The 14,509-nt window shown below is 44.3% G+C and overlaps 2 protein-coding genes and 1 pseudogene across 2 annotated transcripts in view; 2 read left to right on the top strand and 1 right to left on the bottom strand.

The window, feature by feature from the left end:
- Positions 1–5,913, top strand: part of NPIPA3 (nuclear pore complex interacting protein family, member A3) — a 13,527-nt gene extending 7,614 nt beyond the window's left edge. The window contains exons 6-8 of the mRNA XM_011983659.1: positions 3,178–3,238; positions 3,348–3,520; positions 5,834–5,913. Of these exons, the coding sequence (XP_011839049.1) occupies positions 3,178–3,238; positions 3,348–3,520; positions 5,834–5,903 (304 nt within the window). The 3' untranslated portion in view covers positions 5,904–5,913. The remainder of the gene's footprint in view (positions 1–3,177; positions 3,239–3,347; positions 3,521–5,833) is intronic.
- Positions 5,914–6,957: 1,044 nt separating this feature from the next.
- On the top strand, positions 6,958–10,259 carry LOC105542231 (putative NPIP-like protein). The gene is given in 4 exon segments (XM_011983675.1): positions 6,958–8,052; positions 8,236–9,093; positions 9,298–9,976; positions 10,039–10,259. Coding segments are annotated over 4 exon segments (2,763 nt in total). The 5' UTR covers positions 6,958–7,047.
- A 1,531-nt stretch (positions 10,260–11,790) lies between these two features.
- Positions 11,791–14,509, bottom strand: part of LOC105542220 — a 10,955-nt pseudogene continuing 8,236 nt past the window's right edge.

The following is a 14,509-nucleotide window of genomic DNA, read 5'->3' as shown; positions in this document are numbered from 1 at the left end:
AGTAGCTGGGACTACAGGCACATGCCACCACGCCCAGATAATTTTTGTATTTTTAGTAGAGACAGGGTTTTACCATATTGGCCAGGCTGGTCTTGAACTCCTGATATCATGATCCGCACACCTCGGCCTCCCAATGTGCTGGGATTACAGGCGTGATCCACCGTGCCTGGCCCAATTTTTGTATTTTTAGTAGAGACAGGATTTCACCATGTTGGCCAGGCTAGTCTTGAACTCCTGACCTCAGGTGATCCGCCTGCCTTGGCCTCCCAGAGTGAGCCACTGCACCTGGCCTGGATTGTTGAATTTAATGCTTGGGTCACCTCCAGATTCATTTTCACAGTCTTTCACGTTTTGGTCATATTACATTGTATTTTGCTGCCATATGACTGATCTTTTTTTGTTAAATGTGAGATACTTGTTAAAAAATATTTAGCAATGAATGGAGGCCTACTAGCATGTTATCTTGCTGCAGAAGAGATGGGAGTCTACTTCTGGGGAATGATCAGGGGTCCTCCATACAGGCAGCAATTAAGGTCATCAGTGCAGGCTCAGTCCCTATAAAGGCCAGGGTATTTCCTGTCCACCTCTATTCTGGTGTGTGACTCTTCTGGGTCTCAACCAGAGCCAGTGGACTTCAGTATGGGTCGCCTTCATTGCCAGACCCTCAATCCACTTGTTTTCCATCTAATCCCATGCGTGTGTACAAAAGCTGCTCTGATTCTTTGCATCTCATAGTCCCTTCTGGAATTCAGCAATGAAACTCAGGGAAATGGGTTCCAAATGCGAGGCCGGCCTTCGTCCTGGGTTTCCTTCTTCTCCATCTTGACCTCATGTCTCTTTACTGCCATGTTAGCAATTTGATGCATTCAATCATGGGTTTTATATTCTGTTTGGTGTCCGCCATTGTTCTGATGGGAGATCAGAAGCTTCAGATGCACTTGCGTCAACTCAAGAGCACAACGCTTCCTTAGCTTCCCTCCAGAGTCAGGTTTTGTGTTTCTAGTTCCCAAGTGCACAGCAGGAGTAGTGATGTCCTCTCTGGCTTCTCATTTGCATTAAACTGTGAGCTCCTTTAGAGTGGGAACAGGACCTTGCTCCCATTGCATCCTCAGGACCTCACCACACACTCCGTGCTTAAGGCCACTCCAGACCGCATGTGCTAAAGGATGCCCTGTGGTCAGAAACAAGTGCATTAACTTTCTCTTTGAAGTGTGTTTGTCCCTGTTTCCTAGGGTTCTTGGAATTTTATATATCCTTCCTATAAAATCAAGTATCAGGTGAGATCCTTAGGATCAGGACCGTGAATCAAGTAGTGTGAGGGCAACACAGCAAACCTACCTTTTTAGGCCATTTCCTTTTTCTACCCTCACTGTGAACTGAACCTTGTTAGAGTCAGTCAACACCGGGGTGGACGGTTTGCAGTTGTCACCTATTTTCAGGACATAACACCCTGACTTAGGAGCCATTCCGATCATTTCTAATTCAATAGATGCACCCAGCATTCAGATTGCCTTTTCTCTGAACCAGGATCTTTAAAGTCAATGACAAGAGTTCCAGTCCTGAATCATGGCAAAATGCAGTAGTGAACTGCAGGGTTAATGACACCATATTCTGGAAGGATCTCTCTGAGACTGATTGGGTTCTGGCATCAGCCTCTGACTGAGAATCAGGTCTTCCACAGGAGGAGTCAGATGAGGAGCAATCCTCTGCTCCCGATGGAATTAGTTGTGATGAGTTGGGGAGGTCTGATTTTTCACACTGAACTAAAATGGGCTTTCGCTGTGTCAAGCACAAAACTGACCCCAGAGACACACATAGTGCACCTCATAGAAGCTTCAAATAGTCTTTATTTACTAAAGAATAGGACTATAGAACTATGAAGGTGAGCTGGAAATGACAGGTGACTTGCCAGCTGTCCAGAGTGTGATTTTTCTTTGTCTCTCAAGGGGAGGTTGTGAGAATCAGTTGGTTCATTTGTAGTAAGGTTGCGGGAGAGACTTTTGAATCACAGCCTTTAGATACCAGAAGGGCAGAGAGGATCCCACGCAGGCTAGTGAATCATGTGTGTGCATTTCTGTCCTTTCTAATCTCAGGAAGCTGAGAATGAAAGAATGTGAGCAAGCAGAAAGGGAGAGGCAGCTCTCAGACGCAGAGGAAAATGGGAAATTGATTATGAAAAAAATACGTACCTACAAGTGAGTTCAGAAACTGAACCCCACCCTCTTGGGTGTTGTTTTTAACCTTTGTACAATGTTTAGACCCAGTAAATACAGAAATAGAAACAAATGGTCAGAAGACATATCGAGAGAGCAAGAGAGAGTTCACAAAAGAGAAAACAAAGTACCTTAAGATTTACCAGTGACCAAAAGATGTCAAGTAGCAAAACGTCTCCTGACCCCATTAACAGCTAGACAGTGCGGAAACTCGGTTCACACCAGCCATTCTAGGGGTGGTGTGAGTTGTTGTCGTCCTTAGGAAAGTGTCTTGTTGTAGGATCAACCCCATCCTTCAAAAGGACTATGCCTGTTTATAAGCCCAGCTGTTTCTGCCGTGTGAAACATGGCAAGGATATTAATACAAAGAGAATAGAGCTTTATGATAAAAGATGCCCAATGAAGGACGAATTAGGGATATACTAAGAATGGGGAAGGAAATTGTCTACTCAGAAGTTAGCAGGCATTAAGCAAAAGAGGAGAAATCAATATAGCAACAGTTTGGATCAGACTGTACTTTTTTTTTTTCCTGAGACAGAATCTCACTCTGTCACCCAGGCTGGAGTGCAATGTGTGATCTCGGCTCACTGCTACCTCCACCTCCCAGGTTCAAGCGATTCCCGTGCCTCAGCCTCCCGAGTAGGTGGGATTACAGGTGCCTGCCACCATGCCCGGCTAATTTTTTGTGTTTTTAGTAGAGATGAGGTTTCACTGTATTAGCCAGGATGGTCTCGATCTCCTGACTTTGTGATCCACCCACCTCGGCCTCCCAAAGTGCTGGTATTACAGGCGTGAGCCACCGCACCCGGCCCAGACTGTACTTTTATAGCCATTTGAAGTATGTTTTCAAGCTATAGATAGATTATGTAAGGGTACAGTTGTGAGGATAATAGAAACATGGCAGATTATTTAAAATCATCCTGAAAGTGGTGCTTTATCTGATGAAAGTGATTGTAATCCACAGGAAAATGTTTCAAGACATGCAACAGTTGCAGTGGCGGACAGAGGACTCCTACAGATGCAAAGTAAGGACCTTCCTCCCCACGGTTGTAGGATTGTTCAGTGCTGATGCAGATGATGCCACGGCCCTTAGACTCTCTCAACATTCAATTTCTCATGTGTTGGCTTTTTCAGATCACCCCTTATGCAAGAAAGGCTCTTGACAACTGGATAAGTTTGTTTGTTTTCCTTGCTTTTGGACATAGTCTGCCAGGTCAGGACGTGGATGTATTTTTCTCCCCACAGCTCTGTGCTCAAGCCTTGCAGAGGGAGATGGCCCAGAGGAAGGCTGCCTACAAGCAGCATGGGTAGGTCACTGTGATGGACATTTTAAAGGATGTGTTTGTTTTAAGATAAAGCTTTGAGTGTCTAGTAAAGAACTTAGTGTTTTAATTCTTCAAGTCAATTCTTCCTCTGTCTTGTAGGTGTGAAATGAGGGAAAAGCAGAGAATGCCAGAGAAACACATGAGTCAGGAGCCAGTCCAGGGACGACCGGGCCTAAAGAACCGTCTCTGGAGAGGTAGGAGCTCGCTGTGAAGGCAGCTGCTTAACTTCTGCTGCACAATCCACACACCCTGCTTCTCCTTTTGGGGGTGAGGGCTCAGGTGGGGTAATTGTTATGTTTCCGGAAACAATTCCAAGCACTTACAAAGAGAACAGTTGTCCTGCTAGGTGGTAGGACCCTATTTTTCTCAGGTGCCCTAGCTGAATGGATCTTGGCTGGTCCCCTGTGAATGGTGGAGCTCAGGCCACTCCACCGACTGTGGACATTGCCCCACCCTGATGTCTTGGTTCCTTTTAACTGAGGAGATGAGCCTAGAAGGCAAATGGGCTGGCTCCCCTTTCCACCTTGACTCAGTGTGAAGGCTTTATTCTTCTTTCATTTGAGAAAACAGCAATAGCACTTTAGAATGGGAGCCACATGTGGGGATGAGAGCACAGATTTTCTAGCCATGTCTTCATGGATCAATACTGTAGCATGAGATCTGCTTTAAGAAAAGAAGCAGGCTGGGCGTGGTGGCTCATGCCTGTAATCCCAGCACTTTGGGAGCCCGAGGCAGGCAGATCATAAGGTCAAGAGATCGAGACCATCCTGGCTAACATGGTGAAACCCCGTCTCTACTAAAAATACAAAAAAAATTAGCTGGGTGTTGTGGTGGGTGCCTGTAGTCCCAGCTACTCGGGAGGCTGAGGCAGGAGAATAGCGTGAACCCGGGAGGCGGAGCTTGCTTGCAGTGAGCTGAGATTGTGCCACTGCACTCCAGCCTGGGTGACAGAGCGAGACTCCGTCTCAAAAAAAAAAAAAAAAAAAAAAGAAGTATTTATTTACACTTTTTGGAACTTCCTTCATTCTTTTTGTTTGTTTAAGTTGTTTATTGTCAACTATATAACTCCGTTAGTAAGTTAAATTTCTATGTAATCTTACTCCTCTAACATTTGAAGTGTAACCCTAAAACTTTCCAGTTAATTTCTGTAGCTCTTACCTTTTCTCATGACTGTTCATCTTTTTATGTCCATTTCTGTTCATAAGTATTGATAATACCTGGCCAGGTATGAAAGTTAGATTAACTATGAATCCACAGAATTTTAAATGCCCCTATGGCTTGAAGAAGAGGAGCAGTGTTGTTCCTATCCAGGGTTTACTGATATTCTTCCAAACATGGCTGTTCCTATTTTAATTTTGAGTCTGTACTTACATGATGAGTGAGTTCCTCTGATATGTACTGATTTAGAGCTCATTTCCAGCTGGTTAGAGCCTGACCTGTTCACAGCCTGTTGAGAGTTAAGAATACCCCTGGACCAGGGCTCTGTGGTGTCTTCCTCAAGGATGAGGGCCCCGAGGGCTCCAGATTCCTCTGAGGCATGTGGTCAAGAAACCCTGCGCCTGTGGTAAGGGACCTGTGTGGCAGAGAGTGAGATGGCAGTGGAGGGTGTGGGGGGTTTCTTACTCTGCACAGAACATGCAAGCCAGATTTAGCGCCATTCCCTTCTCTGGCCCTTAGCAGATTCAGGACCTCATTCGGTTCCCATGAGGAACAGCAGCTGCATCCCAGCTGGAAACACAGAGAAGACAAAGGTAAATGCTGGGGTGGTTTTCACTCTTCCTGTATCAGGATACTTTGGTCTTTTCCTACAACGCCCTCTCCTGGCCTGGCCTCTGCTCTGTGGGTTCTGTGGTGCCTTTTCTGTCTCGACTTTTTCAGAAGCAAAATCTTCCCCATGAGCTTTCAGGCTTCTCCGTTCCCCGCTGATCATCGTTGGTGGCACCTCCAGAATCCATAAATGCTCAGGGGCCGAGGGCTGAAGGACTTTTACTGTTCTGTTTCCAGAACGAACACGAGGAGGTGCCACTGACCTCCACTACTGTAGGTCTCATGGTGCAGGGAACCCCCACCGACCCTCTTTACTCAAGATGTTGTGAGGTCTCATTTCTGAAATATGTGGGGTTTTCTTTCTTTTGCTGTGATTTTGTTTGTTTTCTGCTCTAAGGTAGGAGATTAACATTTGAAATATCTGCTGTATTCCCAGAAGATAGTGAAAACTCATTAATCCAACATTAATTTGTGCTTTGTGCAATTTCGAATGCTCTTTGACAAGGCCAATTCCATAGTCCATCACAGTCCCATCCCTCTTGGTAACTGTGTGGTGCAAAAACACCTTCATCCCCACCCAGTGGTGCCCCTGATCTAATATTCTCAGTGTCAAAGGTTCCATATTTGTAATAGCAAATAGGCCCCGAGTGTTAGTGAAGAGTGAATGTAACTTATTACCAAGGGACAATTCCAAATGAAGGCCTTAAATGATGCTCAGCTATGCTGGTTCTTGTGTGGCCTCTGTACCTTCAACAGCTGCCGAGTCCTATGATTACACATGATGGGACTTGTACACTTGAAGTCAAACACATTTTTAAAACTTGCTTTGTTTAGAATTCCCACCTCATTTTTCCGTGGACAAAAGTATTCTTTATGTCTTAATGCACTTACGATTTGGTATTACCTGGGAGTGAAAAGAAATATTACAGCCATGCCTAACTGACTTCTTGTTGTAGGATTGTTCTCTCAGCAAACCCTCTCCCAGTTCCCCTGCAGCTCTTCAGGAATCCACATCTCCCCAGAACTCTTCGTTCTCATAGGTGGCACCTCCAGAGTGAAGAAGATCCTTTGTCAAGAAGGGAAACAGAGGGGGAAATGAGAGGGTCCTGCAGGGAGAGCTGGAATCAACTTCCACTCGGCCTCTTGCAAGCTTTGTGACCCTGCGCACATTTTCTCCTTCCTCTGCAAACCTCTGTTTTCTTAGATTTTGAGCAGGGTGGTCACACTGACCTTGCAGAGTTCTGAGAATCAGAGACAGAACGTAAAAGGCCTGGGAAACATTCTCCAAAAAGAAGCTGCAGCATGTGTGGACAATGGGCTTTTCATGCCTCTCTTACTGTCTGTTGACCTGGTGCAAGGAAAATGCTCTGGTGATGGCTGTGAGGGAGGAATGAGGATAGACATAGACACTCGTGTGTCTCAAACATGCTGCTTTATTACTCTGTTATGACTCTGTCTTCCCTGGGGCAGGACGCCAGCCTGCCTACATTTGCAGACAGACCCACTGGCATGTGGAGACAACAGTGTGTCCCAGTGACTTTTCTTTATTCGCCAGTGGTCGGCAGTACTTAGTGGAAGAGTGATATTATAACACTGATAATGCTATTTTGAAACCTGGAGGATGGAAAGGTGCAAAAAACTATCACGAGCAACAGAAGGTGCAGCCTGTGTTGGTGGTGGTAATTTTGTCCATCAAATGAATATATGTGAAAACATTTCCTCCTTCTGCCCTACAGGTCAGTATGGTTGCAGTGGAGCATCATCATTCCTCAGGATTGCCCTACTCGCCCTACCTCATGGCTGAACCTTTAAGACAATGCATGGGCCACCAGCCACCTGCTCCATCTCAGTATCATCTGGGAGCTCAACCACTTCCATCAGCTAAAGGTTTTCTGGGACCTCTGACTATTTCTCAACTCGAGTGTCCCCTAGGACCTCAACCACCTTCTACAACTGATGATTTTCTGAGACGACAGACACCTCCATTCGAGTGTCCCCTGGGACCTCTACCATTTTCTCCAGCTGATGATTTTCTGAGACCACATATATCTCTGCTCGAGTGTCTTCTGGTATCTCAATCACCTTCTCCAGCTGTTGATTTTCTGAAACCACAGCCACTTCCCCTTGAGTGTCTTCTGGTACCTCTTCCACCTTCTCCAGTTGATGATTTCCTGAGACCACAGACCCCTCCAGTCGAGTGTCCTCTGGGACCTCTACCATTTTCTCCAGCTGATGATTTTCTGAGACCACACACACCTCCCTTCAAGTGTCTTCTGGTACCTCTTTCACTTTCTCCAGTTGATAATTTTCTGAGACCAGAGACATCTCCAGTCAAGTGTCCCCTGCGACCTCTACCATTAGATTTTCTGAGAACACAGTTATCTCCCCTTGAGTGTCCTTTTGTATGCCTTCCACCTACTCCAGTTGATAATTTTCTGAAACCACAGACACTTTCCCTCAAGTGTCCCCTAGGACCTCTACCATTTTCTCCAACTGATGATTTTCTGAGACCACAGACATTTCCCATCGAGCGTCTTCTGGTGCTTCTTCCACCTTCTCTAGTTGATGGTTTTCTGGGACCACAGACACCTCCCGTCGAGTGTCCTCTGGGACTGCGGCCATTTTCTCCCGCTGATGATTTTCTGAAACGACAGACATCTCCCCTCAAGTGTCTTCTGGTACCTCCACCACCTTCTCCAGCTGAGGATTTTCTGAGACCGCAGATAACTCCCCTGGAGTGTCTTCTGGTACCTCTTCCACCTTCTCTAGTTGATGATTTTCTGAGACCACAGACACCTCCCATCGCCTGTGCCCTGGGACCTCTACCATTCTCTCCAGCTGAATATTTTCTGGGACCACAGTCAACTCCCCTCGGGTGTCTTTTTGTACATCTTCCACCTTCTCCAGTTGATGATTTTTTGATGCCACAGACACCTCCTATCGAGTGTCGCCTGGGACCTCTACCATTTTCTCCAGCTGATGCTTTTCTCAGACTGCAGACACCTCCCCTCAAGTGTCTTCTGGTACCTATTTCACCTCCAGTTGATGAGTTTCTGATACCGCAGACACCTCCCCTCGATTGTCTTCTGGTGCCTCAACCACCTTCTCCAGCTGAGGATTTTCTGAGACCACAGATACCTCCCTTCGAGTGTCACCTGGGACCTTGGCCATTTTCTCCAGCTGATGATTTTCTGAGACCACAATCACCTCCCCTCGAGTCTCCTCTGCTATCTCTTCCACCTTCTCGAGCTGACGATTTTCTGAGACCACAGACAACTCCCCTTAAGTGTCTTCTGGTTCCTTTTTCACCTTCTCCAGTTGATGATTTTCTGAGACCACAGACACCTCCTGTCAAGTGTCCCCTGAGACCTCGACCATTTTCTACCACTGATGATTTTCTGAGACCACAGACACCTCCCCTCGAGTGTCTTCTGGTACCTCAACCACCTTCTCCTGGTGAGGATTTTCTAAGACTGGAGACAACTCCCCTCGAGTGTCTTCTGATACCTCTTCCACCTTCTCCAGTTGATTTTCTGAGACCACAGACACCGCCCGTTGAGTGTCCCCTGGGACCTCGACCATTTTCTCCAGCTGATGATTTTCTGAGACTCCCGTCATCTACCCTCAAGTGTCTTTTTGTGCCTCTTCCACCTTCTCCAGTTGATGATTTTCTGAGACCACAGACACCTCCAGTCGAATGTCCCATTGGACCTCGACCATTATCTCCAGCTGATGATTTTCTGAGACCACAGTCGTCTCCCATCGAGTGTCTTTTGATACCTCTTCCACCTTCTCCAGCTAATGATTTTCTGAGACCACGGACAGCTCCCGTCAAGTGTCTTCTGGTATCTCAGCCATTGTCTTTAGCTGATGATTTTCTGAGATCACAGACAACTCCACTCCAGTGTCCCCTGGGACCTCTACCATTGTCTCCAGCTGAAGATTTTTTGAGACCACAGTCATTTCCCCTCGAGTGTCTTCTGGTACCTCAGCCACCTACTCCAGTTGATGATTTTCTGAGACCACAGACACCTCCCATTGAGTGTCCCCTGGGACCTCTACCATTTTCTCCAGTTGATGATTTTCTGGGACCACAGACACCTCCAGTCGAGTATCCCCTGGTACCTCTACCATTTTTTGCAGCTGATGATTTTATGAAATCACAGACTCCTCCCCTCGAGTGTCTTCCGGTACCTCAGCCACCTTTTCCAGCTGAGGATTTTCTGAGACTGCAGACACCTCCTGAGTGTCTTCTGGTACCTCTTCCACCTTCTCCAGCTGATGATTTTCTGAGACCACAGACCCCTCCAGTTGACTGTCCCCTGGGACCTTTCCCATTTTCTCCAGCTGATGATTTTCTGAGACTGCAGACACCTCCCGAGTGTCTTCTGGTACCTCTTCCACCTTCTACAGCTGACGATTTTCTAAGACCACTTCCCACAGACGGTCCCCTGGGACCTCGCCCATTTTCTCCAGCTGATGACTCTCTGAGACTGCAGACACCTCCCGAGTGTCTTCTGGTACCTCTTCCACCTTCTCCAACTGATGATTTTCTGAGACCACAGACCCCTCCAGTTGCCTGTCCCCTGGGACCTTTCCCGTTTTCTCCAGCTGATGACTCTCTGAGACTGCAGACACCTCCCGAGTGTCTTCTGGTACCTCTTCCACCTTCTCCAACTGATGATTTTCTGAGACCACAGACCCCTCCAGTTGCCTGTCCCCTGGGTTTTCTCCAGCTGATGACTCTCTGAGACTGCAGACACCTCCCGAGTGTCTTCTGGTACCTCTTCCACCTTCTCCAGTTGATGATTTTCTAAGACCATAGACCCCTCCCGTCGACTGTCCCCTGGGACCTCAGCCATTTTCTCCAGCTAATGATTTTCTGAGACCAAGACACCTCCCCTCGAGTGTCTTCTCGCACCTCAGCCACTATCTCCAGGGGATGATTTTCTGAGACCACAGACACCTGCAGTTGAGTGCCCCTTGGGACCCCTACCAGTTTCTCAAGCCGATGATTTTCTGGGACCACAGACACCTCCCCTCGAGTGTCTTCTGGTACCTCTTTCGCCTTCTCCAGTTGATGATTTTCTGTGATGACAGACACTTCCAGTCTCGTGTCCCCTGGGACCTGTACTATTTTCTCTAGGTGATTATTTTCTGTCTGTTTTTTGTTTTTACTTTTTTGTTTTAGTTAAAATACGTAACTCTTTTACTTCTTAATGCAATAAAAGAAATTAACATCTCGTACACAGAAGACTAGGAAAGGGAAAACTACTGACTTCTGAAAATCCAGTAATTTAATCCTATCTGTACCTGTCCATAGTACATGAAAGTAATGTTTAACATGTTTTGAATTAAATTTTACTGGTGGGGCTTTACAAGGTAATTCTTAGAAGTAATAGTTTCATTCATTTCCAGGTTAGCTGACTGTATGATTAATTAACACAAGGCGCAGTAGCCATCTTTGTCATTGTGTTGCAACACTCACCACGTGCCTCAATAAAATGGCTGATTTAACAAGATGATGGCAACAGGAAGGGGAGACTTTGGATTGTCTATTTAAAATCTAGGTAATAAGTAATTAATAAAAAATCTATCTGAAGTGCACTTTCACATGCTATTTGTTTATAATAAACAACAGACTTCCTAACTTTGTTGCAGTAGGCTTGACTACCATTTCATTTTACCAACTGCACTTTCCCCAGTAAGCTTAAAATAACAACAAGAACAAAAATCCCTTTCCTTTCATATACTAACAAAGAGGATTGGCTACTGAAACAGTTCATTGCAAGACACACAAAGACGACATACTGTGGCATGAGTTTTTAATTTGTTGTGCTGTTACTAAAGTTCTGAGGGCTGCAGTTAAAACATTCCAGTTTCTCGCTTCCATCTTTATTGATTCTCAAGATTTTGCACAGAAAACTCTTTGGGGGCTAGAACAGTAGTAATTGTATCACACTGTTTTCAAGACTTCAAGTTTCAAAAGCAAATCATTTAAAAAAAAAAGACAGTGTCTGATTTGATTTAGATACAGGGACAAAAAAGTAGCACAGGCTTGAAGGTTACATTGTCTACAAACGGTGGCAATATTTTCCTTGGGAGAGTAGTTCTGTTGGCATTTATTTTTTAAATACTCAAAACGCTCAACTTCAAGCAGTAATAAACACAAGCCAAAGTGATTTTACCCTTAAAATAAATATTCAGAAAAACCTCTCTGTATATACAAGTGAAAAAATATGTAACACTTTCACACACAAAATAATAATAATAAAGGATTTGTTCATATATGTAGCTGAAATCTGCTGTTCCAGCCCACATGCCCCCAATAAAGAAGGGAGGCACAGACATAGGTGACTACTGTGGTTCACTAACTTACAGCATTTTTGTACCGGGACACTATCACCACCAAAAAGTTATCCTTCTTGTTATATTTTTAAAATTTTTAAATTTTTTCTTCCTTTTTTGTTTCATTTTGTTTTGTTTTACAGCATGCCAAATCCTTTGGCATACATGATGGCCTTCAAGAATCTCTCTTTGGCCGGGCGTGGTGGCTCAAGCCTGTAATCCCAGCACTTTGGGAGGCTGAGACGGGTGGATCACGAGGTCAGGAGATCGAGACCATCCTGGCTAACACGGTGAAACCCCGTCTCTACTAAAAAAAAAATACTAAAAACTAGCCGGGCGTGGTGGTGGGCGCCTGTAGTCCCAGCTACTCGGGAGGCTGAGGCGGGAGAATGGTGGAAACCTGGGAGGCGGAGCTTGCAGTGAGCTGAGATCCGGCCACTGCACTCCAGCCTGGGCAACAGAGCCAGACTCCGTCTCAAAAAAAAAAAAAAAATCTCTCTTCAAGTTTTTCCTTGCTTGAATATTCCAGAAGTAAAAGCACATTAAAGCAAGTATGAAATGTAGGTAACCTTTCCATGTCTGGGCCATTTTTGGGTATAATCATCTTTAATTTTCCTAGTCCTCCCACAGGTGCTCTGTCTGTGCCCATTTTCAACTGCAAGAAGAATCTTTTACGTTCATCTGTAAAGGAATGAACAACTTCCCAGAACTCCCTAATCAGAACAGAGTCCCTGGTATAGCCACCATCATTCTGTAGTTTCTTCTAGTGCTTGGAAATGTAGATTCCGATTTCCACATATAAGCAATTCAATTTCTTCTGTTCTGAATAAGTACTTCAAGGGAGATTCATTGGTCACCATATGAAAACCTCTCCACAAAGCCTTGAACTGTTTTTCTACTGATTTATTGAGAATGTAGTCAGAATAAAGATTAACAAATTCCCTCCTGTTTTCATTTGTCATTGGAATTTTATCACCATTTTCCTTTAGATCATACGTCATCGGGTTACCAAAATGATCTGTCTGTGATATCTGGAAAGTGATCATCATGTCATCTTCCACATTCCCTCTTTAAACTCTGAGATAGAACTGGATGAGAGTCTCCCAAGTCACGAAAAGTTCCTTTTTTCCCCATTAGCTTCTTGTAGACAACCATGGGAAAATGTACATCCAGTATACAGGTATTGTAAATAGCCAGACCCAGTACTATGCCGATCAGAGTAAACTGACCCCTCAGTTTCAAAAGAAGATGGATTAAACCAAAACAATTTTGTAGATTTATCATATGTGAACATACCAGTATCTGGACTGAAGATTTCCTCCACAACCAGCTGAAAAAATTCTTTGGAAACACCTCCCTCATCAACTCCTTGTTCTCGTTCAAATTCCACACACAACTGCTTCTTCAAGTCTGCAGGATTTTCCATTGCGATCATCTCTAGCCGGACAAGTGCATCATCTATGATAAGGTCACATCTAACTTTGAGTTTCAAATATGGATTCACCTGCTGTCCTTGAACTAAGCTGTAGAGAACAGTGATTCTTCGTTCACTGTACATGCGAATTCTATTGTCAAAATCCCAAATTCCTTGTGACACCATTCAATATAAAGGGACATGTCATAAAAGAATTTGTTTTTTGTTTCTACTTTGAAAAAAAGTATCATCTTTATCCATTTCTAGAACCTCATTCAGTGGTTCATTAATAAACTCTTCAAAAGGGATAAGTGGTTTTCGACAATCCAGGATTTTAACACCAAGTTCAGTTTCCAGGGGTCCACTCGAGGACCTTTCTTGTTTCTTCTTTCTTCTCCCAAAAGCTCCCGAAGTGTCAGCTCACTGGACTCAGGGATGGGTTCTTCATCATCTTCCTCATTGTGGTTTGTGTCTACTTCCCCTCCCAACTGCATTTGCATAGTAAACCATTTTCAAGCACTTCGAAGCAGCAACAATGGCATCATCATCATTCACTAGATTTCAACTGTTAAATTCATTGCTTATGACTTTGTAAGTCATAAGTTGCTGAAATGGCTCCATCATTCTCTAAATCTAGTCTGCATTGTATTTAGACCACAGTCTGATCAGTTTTCCTTGGGTTGCAAGGGGTAGCTTGCTCATTGCTTTGCAAAATAATGGCAAAGCCATTTCCAGATATTCAGGACTGTGGAGATTTCTATTCTCCATTACGAAAATGAACAAATTCAGATAATTCGGATCTCAAGAGTATTCGTTGTGATATGTCAAGTCACATTCCACGTTATGCGACAAATATACAAATGCATTGAGAAAGGCAGTTTCAATTCTTTCATTAGAGAGCAATCTGGTGTAGACCCTTCTAATGGCATCAATATCCCCAGACACATCATTAGGGCCTAATTTTTGCAGATTGTTTTCTCCCTGTGAGCTATCACCTATCCTTGAGGAAGATGCTTCTGAGTCTTCTTCCATAGCAGCAGCAGAACATGCAGCTTTTTCCTTTTCATCTTCATCCTTGTCTTCATCCTTTGCTTAAAGAGATTTCAGTTCTTTCTTGGTGTGTTGTTTACCTCTCTGGAAGCTCTGTACCAATGCCTCAGCACTAGAAAAAACTCCTCTAATAACAAGTATTAAAGGGGAATAATCCTCTCTTTCTCTACACAATTCAAGAATTTCACATACCTTCTCTTCTGTTAAGTGAGTCACATCTTTTTTTTTTAATAGGCTAACATTTAAAAATGTATACTTTAATAAGCATAAAGTGTATAAATAATTAGGTAAGCTTGTGGAGAAGCTGACCAAGATACATAAATTAGGAAATACAAGTGTCCATCTAAATTTTCTATATTTCATTTTTTTCTTTTTTTCTTTTTTTTTTTTTT

Source organism: Mandrillus leucophaeus, unplaced genomic scaffold, assembly GCF_000951045.1.
Source record: "Mandrillus leucophaeus isolate KB7577 unplaced genomic scaffold, Mleu.le_1.0 Scaffold253, whole genome shotgun sequence".
NCBI classification, from domain to species: Eukaryota; Metazoa; Chordata; class Mammalia; order Primates; family Cercopithecidae; genus Mandrillus; species Mandrillus leucophaeus.
This window is presented reverse-complemented; position numbering and strand designations above follow the sequence as displayed.